This window comes from Rhamphochromis sp. 'chilingali' (assembly GCF_963969265.1).
Source record: "Rhamphochromis sp. 'chilingali' genome assembly, contig: SCAFFOLD_94, whole genome shotgun sequence".
In the NCBI taxonomy this organism is placed as follows: domain Eukaryota; kingdom Metazoa; phylum Chordata; class Actinopteri; order Cichliformes; family Cichlidae; genus Rhamphochromis; species Rhamphochromis sp. 'chilingali'.
The window spans coordinates 1-23217 of NW_027667132.1; the positions used below are offsets into that span (position 1 = coordinate 1).

The 23217-nt window shown below is 49.0% G+C and overlaps 4 protein-coding genes across 4 annotated transcripts; all 4 read left to right on the top strand.

The window, feature by feature from the left end:
* Positions 1 to 1381: 1381 nt before the first annotated feature.
* Positions 1382 to 2017, top strand: LOC308391411 (thymidylate kinase-like; the record flags this gene model as incomplete). Its single annotated transcript, XM_080907972.1, has 1 exon — positions 1382 to 2017. One exon carries the CDS (start codon positions 1382 to 1384, stop codon positions 2015 to 2017), a length of 636 nt encoding a protein of 211 aa, XP_080764098.1.
* A 490-nt stretch (positions 2018 to 2507) lies between these two features.
* Positions 2508 to 3245, top strand: LOC308391412 (protein YmaB-like; the record flags this gene model as incomplete). Its single annotated transcript, XM_080907973.1, has 1 exon — positions 2508 to 3245. One exon carries the CDS (start codon positions 2508 to 2510, stop codon positions 3243 to 3245), a length of 738 nt encoding a protein of 245 aa, XP_080764099.1.
* A 5082-nt stretch (positions 3246 to 8327) lies between these two features.
* On the top strand, positions 8328 to 9668 carry LOC308391413 (thymidylate synthase-like; the record flags this gene model as incomplete). Its single annotated transcript, XM_080907974.1, has 2 exons — positions 8328 to 9009; positions 9340 to 9668. The coding sequence occupies 2 exons, from the start codon at positions 8328 to 8330 to the stop codon at positions 9666 to 9668; spliced, it is 1011 nt and encodes a 336-aa protein (XP_080764100.1).
* Positions 9669 to 20811: 11143 nt separating this feature from the next.
* Positions 20812 to 21297, top strand: LOC308391414 (N-glycosidase YbiA-like; the record flags this gene model as incomplete). Its single annotated transcript, XM_080907975.1, has 1 exon — positions 20812 to 21297. One exon carries the CDS (start codon positions 20812 to 20814, stop codon positions 21295 to 21297), a length of 486 nt encoding a protein of 161 aa, XP_080764101.1.
* Positions 21298 to 23217: the final 1920 nt, after the last annotated feature.

The following is a 23217-nucleotide window of genomic DNA, read 5'->3' on the forward strand; positions in this document are numbered from 1 at the left end:
TACATGACGGAGAAGCACAACGACATCAGTATCTTCGTGAATGCCGTGACCAATGGCCTGCTGCTGGCGCGCTCCACCGAGGCAGAGCAACCTAAGCCTGCTGAGGTACGTAAGCTCCTGGAAGTGGCTTATGTCTACATTGCAAACATACTGCGGTATCATCAGAGCTTCCAGTATGTTCGCCCACGACACATGTCCGGTTTGCAGGCTAACATCATGGCTACGCGCGGTGCTATTGAAGTCCGCGTGATGATCCATGCTGAGCACCAGGCAATACAGCGTGAGGTGGTGTTGGAGATTCTGCCGTCTGACGGTAAAGATCCCCGCACTACTTCGGCACTGTCTCAGTGGGAACGCTGGGGTAACATCTAGCACATAGGGGAGAGAGACTAATGTCTCTCTCCCCGTGTGTATGGTGTTTTTTATTTGTCTGATTCATGCTCTGTAAGCAACAAAAAGAGGTGAGACAAATGGATATTCTGCCGTATATCGGTTATGTCGTATTGCTGATCCTAGTTTGGAAACTGGGCCGCCGTACTGCTAAGGCACGCTATCGTGTTGCTTTGACCAAGAAGAAGAAAGAAAACAATCCTGGGTTTATCAATAACCAATCACCCAGTGACATTCACGGCATGGTGCAGATTACCCGTGAGGCATTCATTGGTCACGATGTCTTGACAATCGATGATGAGAAATGGGCACTGTACGAGCCATTGCTAGTTCGGTTGACATTTGGCGCTATGTTTAAGCTACATGCTGACTTCAAGCGCTTTATTGATGGTGATCTTGACTTCAGTGATGAATTCAACAGACGTCGTCGGGCTATGACATTGATGGCGTTCCAGTATCGGAACAATGTCCCTGTTTGGTTGCCGTTCATCGATGCCGAGACCAGAGGGTTGTTTCATCGTATCAATGACCAATTGGAAACCATCCAAGTTACGGATGAGCTGATAAGGGTTGGTCGCACTGACAATGTATTGCCGCCAGATACTGCGAAAACCATGACGTACATGGCCGAGTACGCTATGGAAGATCTGGGTGCGTTCCTCTATGAGTGCAACTACAGTTGCAGCTATCCACTGGTCAGTACATTGCTGGCTGATGGTATCATGGAGCGAATTGGGATGGCCATCCACAAGGGTGCCAACAGTAAGCCCAATGCTATTCACAAGTACTCCTTCACCATGCCGACGAAAAGGGCTAATTCGATAGACATTGTTCGCTCTATGATGACGACTATCTCATACAGGACAGGTCTATTGATTCCCAAGGACTGGCTGCTTGTTGATGCCAGAACCAGATTCCTTCTGAAATACATGACACCGTCTCCAGAAGAGCCAACCAAGGACACACGTCCAAAACTAAAGGTAGTCAAGTAATGACGAAAGAACATAAGGGTGCCTTCATTAGTTTTGAAGGCGCTGACGGTAGTGGGAAGACCACGGCCTCTAAGTACCTGTTGAACTATTTGCAGGATAAGGGCTACAAGGTCTTCTGGACTCGTGAGCCTGGTGGTTCTGAGTTAGCAGAGCGCATTCGTGCTTTACTGTTCGAGTACGACATGAGTGGCCTCACTGAAGCACTCTTGTTCTCTGCTGCTCGTGCTGACCACATCCAGAAAGTAATCCTCCCAAAGATTGAGGAAGGTTACATTGTGTTGTGTGATCGCTTTGTGGATTCCAGCTTCGCCTATCAGGCACGTGGTCGTGGTTTCTACAATGAGGTCGTGACCCTGGAAGCCATGGTCGCAGCCAACTGCATGCCGGTGCATACGCTCTTCTTTGACGTGACTGAAGAAGTCAGCGAGACGCGTCTGGCTCAGCGTAGCATGGAGCAAAACCGCTTGGATAACGAGAAGATGGAATTCAAGCGTCGTGTATTCGAGGGCTACCATGAGCGACTGGTCTCTAACCCTCACCGCATGGTGCGCATTGACGCTAATAAGCCTATCGTTCAGGTATGTGCCGATGTCACCAAGTGGATTGACAAATTCGTAGAAACCCTGAAGTGTTAAAAGGAGCATTAAAGATGCAAGAAGCTGCATACGTCAAACATCGTCCGATTTCGTTCAGTGTGGACAAAGAGGTCCTTCTGGATCTGAACAGCAAGCTCAAAGTGGTCGGTGATGCGCTGTTGTCTTTCATCCCCACTGTGTCGGACATTACCGAGGCCCGTAAAGCCCTCACGCCGGTGTATGTGATGCTGGCCGATGCCTTGACCAGTCTGGATACGAAATCTGGTCTCAAGTACGAAGCCGATGCCATGAGTGGGTTGACCTATAGCGTCAATCTGGTCTTTGGTTATGTGCGTCTTGATCTGATGATGCTGACCACTGATGCCGATGGTCCGAAGTACCATCAGTTGAGCGTCTTGATCAGTAACAAGGATCGACAATTGGAACATGCTCGTCTTCGTCAGAACAACGAAGATGACGCGCAGTTCATCAAACATCTGGAGTCGGTACTTCAGGGTCTGTAATATCCCCAACCCAAACTGGAACAAACATGCAAACCAAAGTCGCCATCCCCAAAGACAAGATCGTCCCCATTCTGGCCATCGACCGTGCAGCGCTGGAGAATACGTTGGAATTGTCCAACGGCTACAATCGTGTACCGTCCCTGAAGGAACTGCTTGAAACACCCAGCATCCAGGGTGCGTACGCCATTCGTCGTCGTCTGGAGCTGGAGAAGAACCCCAGCTACATGCAGCTCCTGCCGTACGTCACTGTCCTGCGCATGAACAAGCAGACCGGTCGTTACGATGTCTATCTCTATCAGCGCACTAAGTTGGTAGGTGAAGATCGCCTGGGTGGTTCCTATTCGATTGGCTTCGGCGGCCACGTCGATCTCTCGGATGTTTGCCATAGCGAGGACGCCGGTCTCGATCCGTGGGCGACGGTACGCACCAACGTGTATCGTGAACTGACGGAAGAACTGGCATTCACGGACGGCCAAGGTATTCGGTTGGACTACGAGCTTGGTAGTGAATACGTCGGCCATGGACTGATTACCGAGTACTCGGATGAGATCGTAGGCAAGTTCCACGTTGCTATTCACCTGAGTATCATTGTTCCCGAAGACTGGGAGGTGACGGTACGCGAAGACGTCTTGATCGGCTGCGGCTTTAAGGATCTGGAAACGGTGGCCGCGACGCAGGGTCTCGAGAACTGGTCCCGCCTGATTCTGGGTAGCCTCGAGTCGTTGGAAGAAATGGTGGCGCATTCCAACCGGTCTGACTTTTGAGTCACTGTAGATAAAATCAATGATATATTACCTTTCTGTATTGCGTCATTGATAAACTCAGGAGTCCGACATGAAAGCACTCGCCCTCATCGGTGTTATTCTCTATCTCATCTGGGGTAAGAATAAGCCCACGAAGTAATCAAGCAGCATACCGCCCAGCGATTGATTCGCTGGGCGTCTATGTCGTGTAGGTCGGTATTACAGCGGCGTCTTTCAATCAAAACAAGGAACCATCGTGAATACTCCCAAGAAGAAATACACGCTTGAGGAACTCGAAGAACTCAAGAAGAAGAACAACCCCAATAATCAACCCACGGGCCATTTCACGGGTCGATGCTCCAGGTGCGGTAGTGATGACCTTTGGGACGACAACCTGGCATACGGCTGTAACTGCTGTGGTGCGTTCCTTGGAGGTAACTAGACATGGCGGAGTTCAAAGAAGTACTAAAGGCTACCAAAGAGAAACCCATTCGATGGGAGGAAGTCTATCAGGCACTCTACGTCGATGGTCTGCAGTGGCGATGGGATGATGAGTGCGCTATGCCTAAGGATCTCAATGAGTCCTTCGACAATAAGGACATGGTCTGGCTCACCCAGGCGGATAACACAGAATCATTCAGCGTGAATACGTTGGATGACTGGCGTCTTCAGTGGGTCTGCGAAGAGCGCGGTATTTGCGAGGAATCTCTGGATCGCATTGCCTTCCCGATTAATACTGTCGGAGGACAGCTGCACTCTGACGGTGTTTTCCATAGGACACTCTGTCTGACGCCTCCGTAAGTACAACCAACTAAGGAGTAAGTTGTGAAACTGTACACCCCAAGAAATACCAATTTCTACCTAGCCATCACCAGCACCATCATCGCTGCGCGTAACCGGCTAGGTGTAATTGGCGTCGACAATAAACTACCGTGGCACTGTCCTGAAGATCTGAAGATGTTCAAGCAAGTCACAAATTACCTACCAATTATCATGGGTCGTAAGACCTTTGAATCATTGCCTGGGTTGTTGCCTAATCGCAAACACATCGTCCTGACTCGCCAGTCCGATTATGTGGTTCCGGAAGGTGTGGTTGTGGTGGATTCGTTTGATGCTGCCTTTGAGTGGGTGGCAAACGATTGCTTTGATACTTTCAGCCGTCAAGACGTCAACGATCCTCGTCTCATTCTCTGGGCAAAACGACATGGTCACGACAGCCCTGCGCAATTGTTGGCCTTTCTGCAAGAAAACAACGTATCGCCCAGTGTTCCGGCTAATCCTGAAAATGCGCCCATTTTGAAAGCTAATGTCTGCATCATTGGTGGCGCTGAAATCTATCGCCAAGCACTGCAGTTTGCAGATAAGGCAATCATTACCGAAATGGACAATGAAGTAGAAGGTGATGCGTTCTTTCCGGAAATACCAAAGCACTGGTGGATGCATGATGCCACTTGTTTGACCGAGTCTGCCACTAGTACCCTGTGGCGTAACAAGAAGGGCTGACATGTCTCTGAGCGATGATGAGAAACAGCGTCTGGTATATCTAGAGACGCTCTTTGGTAAATTGACCATAGCCGAGATCGAGACTGAGATTAAGGCCAACAGGGACGTACTGCAACATTTGTCGGATAACGACCCTGCTAGTCGTCGATATTCTCGAGAAGTGACTCTACTTCTTGAGTTGAAGACATTGGTTGAGAAACAAGTACCTTTAATGCAGTAACCCGTCTGTATAGCGCCCTAGGTCAAAAGACCTAGGGCTGTATGTTGTCTGATGGAGAGTAGTATGGAAAAGTCCAAGCGTTACCGAGTATTAGTCCGAAATGGTAAAGCTATTGTGCTTAGCCAAGTAAGCCTGCGTCTAGTGGAGGCTTTGCAAGAAAACGACTGGCTTGGCTATGCTGACCTAGTTGAATTAGTGAGCTGCGACGAGAAAAGCATCTATACGCTCATGCGGCGAATCTATCACTGCGGTCTCGTAGAAAAAGAAACAGACACAGACATCTATGGTCGTAAGCGTGTGTACTACCGTTTGCACAAAGACGTCGTGTTTATGCCTACATTGAAGTTGAACCAACGCTCCATCATTGAGGAATAAGACCATGTTGATCAAACTACCTACAGCCGTAAAAATCGTTGAACAGATCATCGAACTTACACAACAGATTCCGGAGATCTACCACTCCAGCTACCAACTGCACGTGGAGATCGAATCCATTAATGGCTCCAGTGCCTTGGTGCTTTCTTCACCGGTATCCACACGACGTGTGTTCATCTGTTTTATGGGTCCCGAATTCGGCAACAGCTACGCGGTCATGAAGGCTAGTGAAAACGACTACGACATTCTTCAACCAGTCCGGGCCGGTTTTACCAGTTTCAGGTATTTCATCATTCATGACAACGTCGAGCGTCAGTTCGTCGAGAAACTTAATGTCGAGGTACTGAAAGACATCATGGAGTACTTGGCTTAATGGAGGGCCAGAAATGAATAGTAGTCTTCAGCCGCGGCTGGTTAAGCCCATGGCTATTCGTCAAAAAGCTATACAGCAACAAAAGGAAGAAGCCAAACCCCGCACTCGTGCAAAACCACAACCCGCACCGCCGGAGAAATTGGTTTATGCCTTGGTGAGTGCGGATGGCAAGGAAATGCTTGCTACGGGCATTCGTGCTGAGATGCTGATGCATATCCGCGACAATCCCAACAGCACCTACGATGACCTCTACGTCGCCACTGGCGCACAAGAAAACCGACTGCGTGAGTACGCCACGCTTTTGGTTAAGCACAAGCTACTTGTCCGCGCCAAAGAACCCCGCGGTGGTAAAGCAGGCGGCTACATTGTCGCTAAATACAGTCTGGCTGACAATGTAGTCGTGGGTAATCCACTCGGACTCATTGGCAAGTAAACTCTACGCTACTCTTACTGAGGCACTCTGTCGTCGCCGTGCCTTGTCCAAGCCGCGGGAGTGGCGTACCGACTTCGAGAAACGTCTGGCTAGCCAGGTCAGCATACCACGAGAGGAGATCCATGCTTATTACTACAGTAACTTCCGGAAAAAAGGTAGTCCGGTCGAAGCCAGCGCCTAAGCGGCTGTATGTCCTGGTTGTCGTGGGTGATAGGCGCATACTGGTATCGAATGCCTCGGCGTCTATCTTGCATGTTCTCTCTGAGGTTAAGCGAGAACTGCATACTCACGACTTGATAAAGCTCAGTAATGTTGAGAGAGGCAGCATTACTAAGTTACTCCAGCGTCTGAGGAGTGCGAGAATCATCGAAACACAGCGAGTCGGTGGCGTCGGCGCCTACCACAAGCTGAGACAAGATGTTGAACTCCACTACGACGTAGAAGTCGCTTACTAATGTAGAAGGGAGTGATTGTGTCTATTTACTTATTGGCTATTGGGTTCTGTCTGTACCTGATCGTGGGTTTCTTGTATTTTGTCATCATGGCAAAGAAGCAAGAAACACCGATAGACGTTTTGGTGATGACGAACCATGCTCGACCAATTGGTCTGATGATCTACTTCTGCGTGGTTATGTTGTTCTGGCCTATTGCAAAGTGGGCCATATTGGTGCTGGCTTATATTGAGGACTGGTTCTTTAAGCCATTGTTAGCCTACATCCCTTCCTTTAGTTGGTTTGTGTTTCGTTCACGTAAGAAGCCTAGCCAGTACCCTAGTAGCACGAAGGTGAACTCAGTAGGGTCTTTGTCAAAGCCCAAGTTGCCAGCGGGTCGTGTGAGATACGAACACCAAGATGAGTGAGGAGCAGTAATGCTTAAGCAAACTGAGACGCAACCGAGGCGAGTCAGTCCATTGATTAATCGTGGTAAGCAAGTGCCACGCATGGCGCGCAGTAAGTCGGTATCTAAAACCTACTACGTGCAGTTGACAGTGGACGGCGTACCAATGATTGCTAATGCGATCATGGCAAAGATGCTGCTGCTGATTCGCGATCACGGCTCTATGAGCTATCGTGAATTACTGCTGCATTTTGATGAAGACAGTGACGGCACTATTCGCACCTATGGTTGCCGTCTTCATCGCTGTGGTGTTTTAGCACTCTCTAAGGGACCTTGCACTGTCAAGCGGGGTTTCTCTGTCTACACACGTTTGAGTCTTGCTAGCGGTGTTGTAGTGGGTGAGCGGGTGGAGTTATTGCGATAAGCGGCATAGACGGGAGAGGCAAAAGCCTCTCCCTGTATGACGTCTTTTTCTTTCTTCTCACTAGGTAAAAACTATACCCTGTCTGTATGTTAAGAATGGGTAAGAAGAGAGCTATGCTTCAACTAAGTAAAAGGAACATCCCAATGTACTTCCTCGATAAGCACATTCCTTTGCCTGCTGGTTATGTTCACCTGCTGGCCTATAAGAAACCCATCAGCGAAGGCATGACCAGAGCGCGCGGTGGCTTTCGCCCAACCGACTTGGTCGCTATGTCGTCGACGCAGAATCAAGAACCTTCGATTCTGTCTCTAGTTGCAGGCAGTATCAATACCGAAGCAGGTGTAACTAGTCCAGCTCAAGCACTTGATATCCGTCCCAAAAACAAACACACCTGCAATGTGGTGTCAAGTAAGACAGCATTCCGGAAATCAACTGAACTGCATCATCCAGAGATCGACTACAACAAGGTGGCGATGGATGACGATTTGGTTGGTATTTCCGACTACTTGCTCTGTGCAGCACTTGAGCAGAAGAAGACGGACCTGCTGATTATTGATGCCGACAAGGTCATCGTACCAAGCAATGGCGAACCGACCAATACCACGCAGCGCTTCATTCGAGACATTACCAAGTATGCCTCAGTGCATGACGTTGCTGTGATACTGCTAGTTGAAGAGACAGGTGGCGACTGGCATTATCGTTCGGCTCTCAGCCAGCAGGTAAGTCAATACATCAGTTACTTCCCTGATTGCGGTACTGACCGGAAGGCGCGCCTCTACCGTAGTTCCCTTTACTGTCAGCATGATGGTAGCGAGTTCCGTAAGGCGTTGCCGGGAGAACGGTGATGGTACACCGTCTACACTGACGACCACAGCGATCCAATACTTAACGATAAGGAAAAAACAATGAAGCAATATCTGGATTCTCTTCGCCTGACCATGGAACAAGGCTACGACCTCCCTGACCGTACTGGTATTGGTCGTCGTACTTATCCTGGCATGATGATGCGCTTTGATGTCTCAAACGGCAAGTTTCCGGCAGTGACTACCAAGAAACTGGCATTCAAATCGGTGGTAGGTGAACTGCTTGGTTTCTTGCGCGGTAAGCGCAGCGCCAAGGACTTCCGTGATCTGGGTACGAAGATCTGGGATCAGAATGCCAACGAGAACGCAGCCTGGTTGGCTAACCCTTATCGAAAAGGCGAAGACGATCTCGGTCCTATCTATGGCGCTCAATGGCGTCAGTGGCCTGCGTACAAGGAATTCCTCTTCCATTTCGAAGGTGTGGAAATTCCTGAGTATTTCAAAGACCAGGACCGTGTGCATCACGTTATGGTTCCGCGCGAACAGACAGGAGAGGCCATCAGGCAGATTTTGGCAGAACGTAAAGCCGGGGTAATCGTCAGCGATAATCTTGTCCTCGACAACGAACGCAGCATGATTGGTTTTCACGTCATTACGTATCGTTCAGTGGATCAGCTGAAGGACTGCATCGAAAAGATCATGAACAATCCTACGGATCGTCGGATTCTGTTCCATGCTTGGAACCCAGCGGTTCTGGATGAGGTGGCTTTGCCGGCGTGTCACCTATTGTACCAGTTCTTTCCTAATCCGGTTACGCGTGAATTGAGCCTTTCGTTGTATGTGCGTTAATTGTAGCGCCCTCTAGGAGTAATCCTAGTTGAAAACTTCTCTAAACGGGGAAACTCTCTTTGCGAGACAATCCCGTGCTAAGCAGTAAAGTAGCATTAAAGCTACAGCTATTTTACTGAAATGCCTAACGACTATCGAAACCACTCGAAAGAGACAAGGGAGTAGAGTAGGGTTCAAGCGAACTCGAAAAGAGAAGGGTCCTTCTGTTTGAAGGACCATGATATAGTCTATCCTGCATGGTGACATGCAGCTGCGAGTAAAGTCGCGGGTTAGAATTAGCGAATCTAATCGAATATAGAGTCCAACGACAGCGGCCTCGGGACGCCCTTTAATATCGCTTCCGCTGCGTTGCTACTGAATATCGTGGCAAAGCTGACCGGTTACAGACCGAAAGAGTACATCCACATCGCTGGCGACTACCACATTTACCACAATCACTTTGACATGGTGAATGAGTTACTGACTCGTGAGCCTTTCCCTGAACCAACGCTGAGTATCTCCGACAAGATCGGTCCGGCCGCTGATGCGGACGATGCCATTCGTCAACTGGGTCGATTGAAACCAGAAGACTTTGCTCTGGTGAATTACCAGCATCACGAACATATCACAGCACCCATGGCTGTGTGATCCATCACTAGAGGAGGGGCAATAACCCCTCCCTCTGATTACCAGGAGACTCCTGATTGAAGACATACTGCTCCCCTTAGCCTAGTCGCTAAGGGGAGCTATGTCGACTCATTTGTTTTTTAGAACTATTCAAGCATATATTACCTACTCGCATCAGTGGAGAAAAAACACAGTGCAAACATCGTTTGAATTAGTACAAGGAGTACATCATGTCCACAGCTACTTACAGTCTGGACAAAGACATCAACAAGTATGTGAAAGGCCTGATCAAGAAGGGTTGGTCTTTCACACGAGGCGGTAAACACGCCTGCCTGATTTCGCCAGGCGATCGCAAGTTCCCAGTTCCCGGCTCTCCCAGTGATAGTCGTTCGTTCTACAACTTCAAGCACCGCATGGAGAAAGAGATCCGTCGCTACACGACATGTGAAGATGACGGCTTCATGCAGGTGGATTAGGAGATAGCATGGGTACTCATCATCCGGTACTGAACGCCTTAGATGTCAATGCATTCCGTCCCATCATCAGCACACCGATGACCAAGAAGGAATTGTTGGAGATTGTTCGTGAATTCGGTCCGTCGAATAACGCAGAGTACACAGTGCCTGTATTGCCGACGGACAATCTTCTTTTCTTTGCTGCGAATATGGACCACAGCGTCGTCTACCGCTGCAATCAGACATTCAAGATCACTATCTCACTCAGGTTGGGTGGTGACATGGGTGTCATCCTGCTGGTCTGTCCGATAGACGATGCTGTGACTATTCTCTATCGCAATAATCAACAAACCACTGCGAGTGACTGGCATGATCAGGCTATCCATCTTGACAAGCTGGCCATTTACGAGCAGCTCCGACATCTGAGACGCGCCTTAATCGGCACAAAGAAATGAGGAAGGGAGATTGAGATGAAAGACAAAATTGATCCATCGGAGTACTCATTCGAAAGGTTTGTTGAGCTGTACTGTCCGATGTTTTCAAAAGACCGTATAAGTGCAATAACGGCAGAATCGATCCCTTCACCTTTTCCCGTCGCCACACGGTTAAAAGCTACCGGTGATTTATATAGAAAGCAACCAATTTGGCCGGATAGACATACCAGTATCCGAAACTTGATTTCTGAGTTTGAAACAGAAACAAACATCTCCAAGGCACATGCCGCAACGACCAAGGAGAGAGTTGAAGCGCTGAATAACCGGAGTAAGCGCAAGAAAAAGCCTTCTGGTTTGCTCTCTTCTTTGATTGGTATCAGAAAGTGAACAAGGAGAACCATAATGAAACTAGATCAAGTAATGGCTGACATGATTGCTAGGCCGCATGAAGAAATAAGGCAAGACATTGTTTCAGTTATGACAACGGGTAAGTTACTACCCTACCCGATTATTGGGTCGAATTCCTACGGTAAGAGCACAGTAAGCATGATGCTTTTGCATGCACCACGTAAGGAAAACGGTGAACCAGGTCTTGTGCCCTTAAAGGAACGTGAGCCAGATCTCCGGTTCGATCTGGAATACAGTCCCTTCTGTGCATTGGAACCGTCATGGCTGAAGAACAAAGAATCCCACTGACTCGAACACAAAGACTCTGGATTGCTGGTGTCTACCACAATCTGAATACGGCTACGCCACAGTGCCCGGTCAGCAACAGTAACATCGATACACTGATGGACGAACACAAAGTCCCTGTATATCGGGATCAATTATCGCACGATCAAGGTTGGGTCTTGGATTCGCCTTTTTGATGGAGAAAAAGAATGAGTTGCGCGCTGTTCATCGGCGATGGGATTGATTGGAATCGCTTTGGTGGTTACCAGGGTATTGTGAAAGACTCGCGTGATCCCGAGGTGTTGCGGTATTTGCGTGAGTATCTTTCAAAGAACTCGCTGGGTAAGGACACTGGCGATATCGATGAGATGGAAATCTTCTTCATCAATACGGAAGATAAGGGCGCCAAGAACTGGCAGAGACTATTCGGTAACACTTACCGTGTTGAGTGGCGAGTAGAGGCCGAGGAGTTGGCGGCATCTCTGACTAATCGCGCCACATTACGCGATAGCAGCAATAAGCCCATTACCCAGACAGTCGATTTCTCCGGTAGCTACGTGCTGGAATACAACGCCTGGGGAGAGCCAGTAAAGCCGTGCTTGGTAGCCTACAACTAGACAGCATATTAGCCTGGGTTGAGTCCCAGGCTAATATGCTGTTGATCTCTTTTACCTGTTTGCCCTATTCGATGTAAACAAGGAGTTACAGATGGAAACTGAAAACAATTACTCGCTGGAAGTTCTCGAGCCTGGTTCTAGCGAAAACCCATCCCAGATTGTTCAACCTCCCGTCATTGGTGAAATTGAAGTCAAGGGTATAAAGTACGAGGGCTCCCTATTGCTGGTCACTGTGGAAGCTAGGTTTGATTACTGGGGAAAGAACTTCTTCAGGATGCAGCTATTCCTTTTTCGGGGCGATGCCCTGATGCGTCTGAAGAAAGACGGCAAAGCGGTTTCTCGACATGAGGCCTTACGCCCTGTGAAGATGACGGAAGTAGGGGATGAACTATACGAGATTAGTTTCAGCATGCTGGACTATCCGTCGATCCTTAAGTGTCGCTTGGAAAACATCGTCCAGCAATGTACCGATGCCGGCTTTGTTGCCACAATCGAGCACGCGCCTCTGAAGCCCCTTGCGTCCGGTAACTACGAACACGTCGTGAATGTCCGGCCCGCGCGCATCAATAGCCAGTACGACTAAGGAGTAAGTCATGATTGCAATCGTCGTTGTTCGTCACCTTCAGCCACATGATCCAGTGGCCTGTTACATCAAACTCGGTTCGGACGCCCCCTCTAGCGCCGATATCGTCGAAAACTGGCTGACCGATGGAGCCAACACCTACATCGAAGAATTCAAGGCTGAATTCCCTGAGTTCCGTGAAGCCAAGTTCATCACTCAATTTCTGGATGTTTGACCATGACGCAGATTACCTTACCGCTGCTTTGCACAGAATCCCGGCTGCTTGACTATATCGCCCTGGATAACACAATCTATCCGAAGGTGTTCGCGGAGTTTAAACGCGTGTTCGATATGCGTGCTGCCGAGAACGGCGAACCCCCTTATGAGGGATCGATCCGTGATATTGCGATGTTTGTCGATCTGCGCTGATTCCAATTGGTGCCCAAGGAAGACGGCAGTGAATCTTTGGAAGAAGTGACCGGTATCATTCTCAATATGGTGCAGGAAAAGCCCCTCGACAAGGAGAAACCAGTAAAAACCAAATGCTGTCTGGCTTTCCCGCAGCCAATAACTGAAAACGGCGTTCAACTGTACTTGGTGATTAAGGACATAGATGCCGTCCTACTAGAGCACCCGCTGCATATTGACCATCGTGTTTGGTTGGCTGATTACGACAATGATGAGAATCTGCTGAAGAAAATCAACATGAAGTATTTTCGCTTCAGAGTGGTCAAGTAAAGGAAAGCGCTATGAAGATACCCCTAATCGGTCTTGAGCTTCGATTGTTTCACGGAGGCGTAAGAGAAGTCCAAGTGATGCAGCCTCTTGAAACGGGCACAAAAGTGAAGGCCTACGTCTTCGAGAAGGACGGCTGGTTGGGGCGTATCAACTGGCCTCTTCTTAACTCAGATGATCCCTGGGCTAAACTCGCTTATAGCAAGAAGATTAAAGAGTTCATGGACTTCTACGCTCGAAATAGCTTCGACGTTTGTTCCATAAGGGAACTGAAAGAACTGGTGTATGGTAAGGACTCCGGCCTACATGAGCCCGCAGAAGTCTACGAGAAGCTACATCTTGTCCACTGCGTTGATTTCGGAACGCTGCCAACGGACCTCGTGGAAACTATCCCAGATTTAATCAACCAGTATTTTGGCACGGCTATGTTAGAAAGAGAAATTGACGAAGACAACTTCGCCAATGCACTACCTAAGCCGTAAATCAACATGTAAGGGAGTATCAAAATGGGTAAGTGGTGTTTTAGTGGTGTGACATTCCCTAAGGAGCACGATGAAATTGTCGAGCAAGTAAAGGGAATGCTGATCGAAGATGTGATCAAGGAAGTCGATCTTGCTTCGAAGGGAATTGGTCTTGAGGCAACCATGCACCGTCTGGGGTTGAGTTTCTATAACGGCGGTTCTGGTGGTGGTTGGGCCTGTGTCGATAACAGTGGCTGCAAGCACTACGACTACACAAAGCAGCCGGTCCGTTGGATCATGGATAGAAAAGACATCAGTAGCCATGAAGCACGGATTAATAACTCGTATCGTGCGTGTCTTGTGGCATTACGACTGGGTGTCTCTATTGAGCCGTCTCAGTCACTTGATAAGAAGGATCTGCTTCAGCGGATTATTCTGCTAGCGACGATAGGTGACGCCAATCAAAAGACCGAAGCACTTAAGGCGCTTTATACTCATCTTGATTTCGGTGATCTGGACTTGACGATGCAAATCTTGTTCAAGAGTCTGCTATATATGGCCGACAGCGATGAGCGAGATAAGGTCTTTTCTGCGTACATGGAGATCGTTCCGCAGCTTGAAGAGCAGCTCGCTATTGAGAAGCTCGCCGCAACGCAAGACACGGGCTACATTATTGCATCTTTCCTCTTCGAGCAAGACAAAGAGAAGAAAGAATACTGGTGGAAGGCACTGGAGGCCAAGAAGGAAACCCATCGCCTGAGACCGCGTGCGCATGATAATCGACTGGGCTTTTGTCTGGCTACGCTGGTCGCTTTGGTGGAATGCGGTCCGGTCCGGGATGGCGACATACCTAGTAAATCTGGCCGTGATGACCTAGTAGGAATGGCTGCGGCTGTTCGTGCCATGGTAAAAGGCGAAGACGGCTATACCGCTGCTACCTATCTTGGTCGCGAGTTGTACAAGTACCACTACGGTAATGCTACCACCGTCCAGGAAGCAAAGGCAAACCGCATTGCTCAACGTACGATTCGGAAGATGGAACAAGGCTGAGTCACTACATCAACAGGGATACAGAACGAATGAACAAAACACAGTACCTACTGCAAAAGCTGGCTGAAGAAGTCTTTGAGCTGACCGAGGTATGCAGTTTGATTCAGCACTTTGGTCCTGCTGACCACATCCAGAACTTCATCAAGGAGTACAATGATATTCTGGGCGTGGCTTACCTTTTCAAGGCGAACGGCATTGCTTTGTTTGATTACGAACTGAAGACTGAGTTGGTTATCTTTCAGTCTTTGCAGCACGCCGCGCGACCAAGCAACGTACTACCTGTGCTGATGCGTGATTTGTCACGCATGGGTCGAATCATCAGTAAGTGCCTGATCTTCGATTTGGACGACCATGCACCCGATAAGCCTGATGCTCCTACAAATCGTCAGGATCTGGAATTCCAACTGAAACAAGTTCTGAACACTGTGGAATTCTATCGATTTGAGATGAAAGGTATTCCTGACCAATCACACAAGTCGTTCTACAACCCGCGGGCGATCGAAGAGAAGATGGCTAAGATAGTAAAGTGGTCTGAGCGTTCGCGTTCTTTCGGTGTTCTGGACTCGAGCATCAGTGTTTATCATCCCAATCTGTCGGAGTGGCACAAGAATGCAGCTTGATGAAGCAGAGAAAAAGGAATTACTCGAACGCGTAACACCTTTCGAGTTTGTGGTCAGTGAACAACCGGCATTGGATCTCAGTCCTGCTTACGACGGCGAGACAATCACCCATGCCGCTATCCGAGCACCCAGTGACGTTGTTTACGCTGGTAAGGCCCCTGCAAGGCATCATAACGTCATTGCCTACATGACGTTGCTGGGTCTGAACGACGTCCCTGGTAGCGGTCTGCTACGCCAGCAGGGATTCCTGACCTCCAGAGGGCGTTACGTAGATCGTGTGTTGGGTCTGGAGATCGCCACTAAAGCTGATCAGCTTAACAAAGTCCGACCTAAGACACATCCCATTACGTTGTTGTATTCTGAAGACGTATGGCGATAATTGCTGACCTGCCTTATTCTGACGCCGCAGACATCGCATTGTGTCACGAGTTGTATGTGCGGGGCTGGTGTCTTTACGGATCACTCAGTAGATTCACCGAAGGCGAGGTTGTTCTTCTGGCAGTAGAGGGAGAAGAACCCGTGGGTGTAATACACTGTAACAATCTCAATTGTGTTATGCTGTACGTACACCCCGACTATAGGCGCCAGAGAATAGGAACATTGTTATTTCGTTATCTGGCTTCATTAAAGGGTTTATCCATGGGTAGTTTTCAGACCCATCAAGGCATCGAGGGATCTGAGCAGTTCTTCAATAGCCTAGGAATGTGTACTTTAGACTGGCAATAGACGACATACACCCCACTAGAGACCGCTGTATTGGTCTCTAGTGGGGAAAGTATGGCGCTTATTTCTTTTGCTTAAGCAAAAGGACCGTTTACTGCGGGATCAAAATCCACCCCACGAGTATAGGGTAGATTACTGCGCATCATCGTGCGGTAGATTTTACCGTACATCGGTGAATTGATGTAGCCGAAGCTATTACCGTATTGGAAGTTCGAACCAGCACCATCAGGCTGCGGGCGACCAAAAGGCTTATTGTCGACAACTGTGGTCAGGAAGACCCCGTTAACCCAAATACTCCAATTGGTGGAATCACGCATAACGGACACCAGGTTCTTCACGCCAGGTGTAATCGCATTACTTAGGTTATCAATCAAGACAACCTCATCCACGATCAATTTCAGGGTACCGTCTGCATTCATGAAGAGACCACTCATCAGTGTCGAGTAATCTTCAATGAAAGACCAGAGTGTTTGCGCCCTGTTCACTGCGTCGGGGTTAAACAAAAGGTCTACTGTCACATCGCCTTCGACAGGGAAGCCCGAGATGGTGTTTGTATCAAAACGAGGGTCAACACCGTAACCAGAGAAGTAACAGTATCCACCTGGATTATCAGGATCTTCGATTACTGCTGCTGTGCCCTCAGCGCTACCTATGCACCAGTAAGGGCCATTAATGGCATCATCATTTATACTGTAAGTGGACGTTTGGGTGAAATTGTGGGTTGAGAAAACTTCCGGTGGGTACTTACTACCCACAAACACAGCTTCGCCTGTGAAAAGTCCTGGTCCGTAAAGCAATGAACTATCGGCAATACGGAAAGTGAACCGCTGCCTGACACTGGGATCATACACAAACGTCAACTCGCTAGTGTCCACTAAGGCAATCTCGCCTGGATAGATCTTTTTGTCTCGCTGTAGTTTTGTAAGTAGCTCTGCGGCTGCCCAGTCGCGATCGTAACCGACCTCAAAAACCAGCTCAGGATCAAAGACCACAAGACGACCATAGCGGAACGTATAGCTACCCGTGTAGCCACTTTCCTGACGTGGTGTGATAGTCATCTGGGTATTGTATCCGTTGTTGGTGCTCGGATCAATCGCCATCGGAGTACCGATAGTCACGCCTTCTTGCGCGATAGGGAAATTACCCCCATTGCCGTCTTTGACCAGTTCGATCAGGTTACGACTGGGTGACCATTCTTCACGAATATTCATTGTGTTGCTCCGTTAAGCCGCGATGTAAGGAATCATCTCTTCGAAGTAGCCGACGTCATTGGCCAAACCAATACCGCCGACATCACCACCAGCACCTGGTTGGCTCGGTGTATAAACCAAACCGTTCAGCGTGAGGTTAGTGATGACAGTACTGAGTTGGATGTCTTCTGCACGCAGCTGGAACTCGAATGTACCGAGCCAGACCAGACTGGACGGCTTGGCGACAACCGATGAGACTTGAACCTCATTGGGCGTACCGGCGAAGGTGGGAAGAATTGCATCGGTGTAGTCTTCGGTCTGAAGATTCACACCGTAGCGAGCATTGATCTCAGGCACAATGTCCGAGACCATCGTCGCATCACCTATCTGAAAGGTGTTGCTCATTCCGCCGGCCAGATTCACAAGGTCCACACGATCATATTCGACCGGTACAGAACCCGTGAATCCACTGCCGGGCACTGCTGACACCGTCAGTATGGTATTACGCACTGGATTACCAGCGCTATTGACTTCCGGCGAAGAGAAGGATACATCAGCTGAGGAAAGACTCGTACCATTATCAAAATTGATTAGGTCGAGTACGATTTGTTCTGATGTCTTGGTGAAATCCGAAACAATTGGCATATATCGCACTTTGTCAGAGGTTGATGGGGGGGGGGGGTGCAGAACCTACATAGGATCGAGCGAGGTAAACTAGAACATTTTGCTCACATATCACCCACTTGATCTTAGCCTAGGTAGTTATTTACTAAGTGGAGCTATTCCGTGAGCATCAGTCAACAGAACAAGGATAAATCATGAGCACTACACCTCGTCCTTCATTACACCAGCAGGGACAGACAATCATCAATGAGTCCAATCTCAGGATGTTTGTCCTGCTTGACAACATGCATAACAACAAGTTGGATGCCGATGAGGCAGCTCATCTGATCAAGATGCTAGGCATTTACACCATGGCCATGAGCTATCGTGTCGGTAAGAACATCCGCGAGAACAATAAGCAGGTGTTTGATGAGTTGCGCCGTGTGGCTAGGTTTGGTGACTACACCGACGGTAAGACATTGCACATCGATGAAGAACTCAAGGATCGCGTACGCATGATGATTCTGAAGTTCGACGAGCTTATCATCAAGAAGATCGTGAGTCCTATGGATGTTGTAAATGCATCTCTGGCATTCAACAAGATCCTCGAGCGTAAGTTTAGCGAACGGATGCAGGCAGAACTCGATGGCGCAAGTCTATAGGCGACCGTTCCTCGAGGAAGAGAATCCCGAGGAAATCTTTCCCGGTGATGCAGTGTACTTTGATTACCAACAGAAACGTCAAGGCTTTGTTGTGGACGTTGACGAACAAGGTATTGTGATCTGTTTGTTTGAACCGCGCTACAAACTATCCCGAGAATGCATCACCATCCAGAAAGCTATTGGTCCACTGGATCAGAAGACGCTCTTCATGCTCAGTATGAAGAAGAACCCCGAAGCTCAGCCCCACTGGGCTGATTTCCCATTTCCCTGGAAACAACTTAACTAACTGGAACCTGAGTAATGAATAAGACAAACCCATTTGTTGTACTGGGCTTCACCACTGTCATGGTGTACTTGGCATTTGCCATTATTGGCAACGTAGTAAGTGAAGCACAGCCCGGCGTGTTTTACTTGTATCTGACTCTGTTGGGAATACCAATGACGCTGGTGATTGCATTCACTTGGTACGATACCGTCAAGCGTCACCGCAATGCGAAGAAGTACGTCAAGAACAATCGACGTGCTATTGATACCCGCCTGGCTTCTCTGCAATTTGAGTCCGGTACGATTCGTCAGCTGTTCCAGAAGTACGGCATGGATACTACTAATCCGGAACGCGTGATTGCCTCTGCATGTCGACTGAGCAGTGGTGTCATCTATGCAGTCGCTGATCCCGGCACACACCAAGATCTTGTGATCAAGATGTATGCCGATGGTGCACTCGATCACGATAAACTGCGGGACAATGGTTATTTGACCAACCGTGGTCGCTTCCTCACTGAGGCTGAGCTTCGCGCTTTACCTAAGGTAATAGCAAGAGCAGTCTAATCAAACACAGGAGTAGTAGACATGCGCACTAAACAAGAACCAGGCGAGAAACAGTACACGCTACTGGATTACATGCCGGGCATTTGCTTCCTGACCTTCTTGGCAGTGAGTGTCGTCATACTCCTGGGGTATGCCAAAGTAATCTCATTGGAGATGACCACAATCCGGTTACTCGGTGTGGTGGACGTCATCCTCGTGTGTCTCTGCGCTATCTTCATCATCCGTAGCGCAATACATGAAGAACTGGACAATTAATAAAGAGAGGAATGCACAATGTCTGAAAAGGATCGGGATCTGCTGGCATTCGCCAATCTGTACGACGACAGTAGCCTGAAGTTGTCGATGGCATTAAACGGTCTTGTGGAAATCGTAGAGGGTCTTCAGTCACAGGTCCAGGCACTGGGTGGTGTAGTCAATCCAGCTCTGGCTGAGAAGATGGTAGAGGTCAAGTCTTACACGACTGACGCCACTGCTCAATATAGTGTCCAGAACTACTTTGGCGGTACGGGTCCTGTGGCTAGTAAGATTCAGCAGCGGATCTGTATGGATGAGCTACTGACTGGTCAGCGTTCATTTGCACAGGAAAAGCGTGCTAGTGCACTGATGATGAAGTACTTCATCTTCCAGTGTGAGACTGATCGTCAGGCCATTCAGCAGACCAAACAGTTCCTTCAGGAAGTGACACATTACTTCCTGGGTAAGAAGCTGTATCCGAAGCCGAGTAACTTCCCGATATCCGCCAAGGCAGATCCAGTCTTCTATCAGGAGAATCTGTTGTTCCTTCGTGACTTAGAGGGCTATCTCCCGATTACGGCCACGCTGATTCTGGTTGGTGATCTTCCTTCGGGTGTTCGCGTGCGTTTCAAGGCTGATGAATCCGGTGATTGTAAGCTTTCCTATTTCCATCCGGGTGAATCTGAATGGCTGGATGTGGGTATGGATTACATCCTGAAAGGCACGCACGAGGTACTCCGCGAGAGTTACTTGCGTCTGATGCGGTTGCTGAATATCAAAGACCGAATCAGTGAGGAAGACCTCAACACCATGCGTGCGACTGCACTCATGACGGCTGGTTCGTTGTTTGATAAGCCCGAGACGACGAAGATGCTGATCGATGAAACCATGGAGTTCTACGTGGATGAATTCGGACAGACGATCCTCAAGATCGACGAAGGCTATCTGGGCAGTGTGGTGCTCAAGCGTAGTCCTAGCGGTGACATGGACTTGGGTATCTACCAGACGGTAGATGAGGTCGTAACACGCAGGCCCATTAACACCATGACGATCTACAGTCGTCAGACGTTCTTGCTTAAGCTCAATTCCGTGCTGTTGGAAATGGCTGAACGCATGAAGCGCGTGTTGCAGCGCGAGGCACGTAAGGTGCCAGCCAAGAAGCTTCCTAAGCCTACGCACCTTCCGGTACCTACTGTGCAATAACAGTCATAGCCCCTCTCCATTACGGAGAGGGGTGTATGCTGTCTATTTTTCTTTGGTGTATTTCTCTATTGACTAGGTGAATCTATAGACGACTAAATATAAGAGGTAGAGCAGCATGATTGAAACAGACGACTATGTTGCCTTCTACGGTAAGCGCGATATCTACAGCAACTTCTACCCCTGTGAATTTGTCTACGATGGTCACACCTTCAACTGCTCTGAGCAGTGCTTTATGTATCTCAAAGCCATGCACTTCAATGATCCGGACATTGCTTGGAAGATCCTGATCACGCGTTCGCCCTTTGATCAGAAGCAGCTCGGCAAGCAAGTCAAGGGCTTTACTGAGGCAGCGTGGATGAAGGTCAGGGAGCAAGCTATGTTTGCGGCATGCTACGCTAAGTTCAGTCAGAACGACTTACTGGGTAGGGCACTGCTACTGACCAAGAATAAGCTACTCATTGAAGCTAGTAGGTCAGACACAATCTGGGGCGTGGGACTCAATGAATACGATCCGAACGTCGGTAATCCGGAACAGTGGCGCGGTATGAATCTCTTGGGTCAGACACTGATGGAGGTCAGGCAAAGACTCTCCGACGAATAGCAGTGCCATTTTTATGGTGAACAGGAGAGAAACCATGTCTATTGCTGACGCCCTCGCGGCACTGACCAGCGCTACAACCAACTTCGGTTCAGCGCTCAATAATGAAGTACAGAACAAAGGCAAGAAGTCACTAAGTATCTTGCCATATGCCCAAGTGGGTGATCTGAACATGATCCCATTTGACATCTCTGCCGTATTTGAAGGGGCCGAGGATTACTACATCACGCGTCAGATTGTGATGAATGTGGAGACGGACGGTAGCTTGGCTTATCTGCGCACTGGTACCGACGGTAGCACAAATGGGGTCTACTTGTCGTATATCGATGGCATTCTGTCAGGGCCTATCAAGAAAGTGAACCGTAGCAGTAAGAAGTATCAGCCTTCCTTCCTGCAGCCCAACACCTATGTCAAGATGTTGTATAGCTGCGAAGAAGGCCTGATCGCAGGCATACTGGGCGATAAGACAACGAATGCTGACGTCTGTGGTTTCATTGCCTATGTCGATGGTTCTTTGTCGGCGCCCGCCCAACGTGCGGTATTGATCAATAACCAGGGTAACTATTTTAACTTCCGGACTGAATTCATCAAGGGTAATGACGATTACTTCTACGCCATTACGCCTTATTCCACCCAAAAGTCGGGCGTCACCATCTATCGAATCCCCAAGACAGGGATGAGTACTGCTGGTGCATTTGTGGTACCAGAGACTATTCCTAACTGGACGTATGAGGGTTTCCGGAAGTCTGCAAGTACAGCCACACCTGAGTTCTTTGATGTCCTGACCTCGACGAATGTCGCTGACAATCCACTGGTTCTATTTGGTGATGCGACAGGCATCAGTGGTGGACCAATCCAAGGTGGTTGCTTCGTGCATGCTTCGTACAGCGGTCCTTCGTCTGGTACTGGTGGTAAAATCCGTGTACGATGGTCGGCAGATAGCTATTTTGTTATCCCAGCCACGGCACAGCAAATTCGGCCCTTCCTCAGCTTTTCGTTCACGATGGACCTGACAACGAAGGTCATCAAGATGGACGCCAGTACGAATGTGAATGACTTTGCGAGTGTCACCCGTGTTGGTAACAGCGTTACCCATAGCGGGACGGCCTACAGTCGGACAATGGGTCAGGTTTATCCGTACGGCACAGCCAACACAGTTACGTCGGCCATTTATCATGCCGCCAGTCGTCAGTGGATTTCCTACAACGACAATAGTACTGCCGGTACCAGCAAGGTGATTGCGCGTGGTCGTAGTAAGCCAGAATGGACCACACGGTACGATGCGCTACAAGTTGACTGGGTAATCCAGGACACAGTGGCTACGGCCAATCAGTCTAATTACCCAACCGCTGTTGGTGGTAGCTTTTCTGGGTCTATTCCGCTGCCAAATGGTTATCAGTTGACGTCCTGTCTTGGTCGTGACGTAAATGGCAATACCAATCGCGGCTATGCCAGACTCAGGCGTGGTGCGTATGGCTTTACCTATAAGTCACTAAACAAGACGGCAGGTCGACTTGGCTATGAGCCGACATTGGACCGCAAATTCGTGACTGATCTGGGGTTCTCCAATGCTAATTACATTGGTGCCATCTCGCACGTTAGTGGGACCACAGTCAAGTGTAGTATGCACTCGTTCATCGAGGGCTACAAGACAATTGGTCATACGTCTCTGACTGAGAATCTGCTACATGGTGGCACTGAGGTGAGTTGTGATCCAGCCGTCTTCGGTTCGGTGAAGTCCGCCGTACTGGCAGCCAAAGGCGTACCCGTTGATGACGTATGGGTTTCCTTGTGTACGATCTACATGTTGGATCAAGCAGAGCTAGGGCTGGACAAGCCGTTGGACTTCTTGGGTATTGCAGTTGTGGAGGTACTTAAGACCAACAAGACAGCTCAACTGGCCATCGCTCACATCACAGCGGT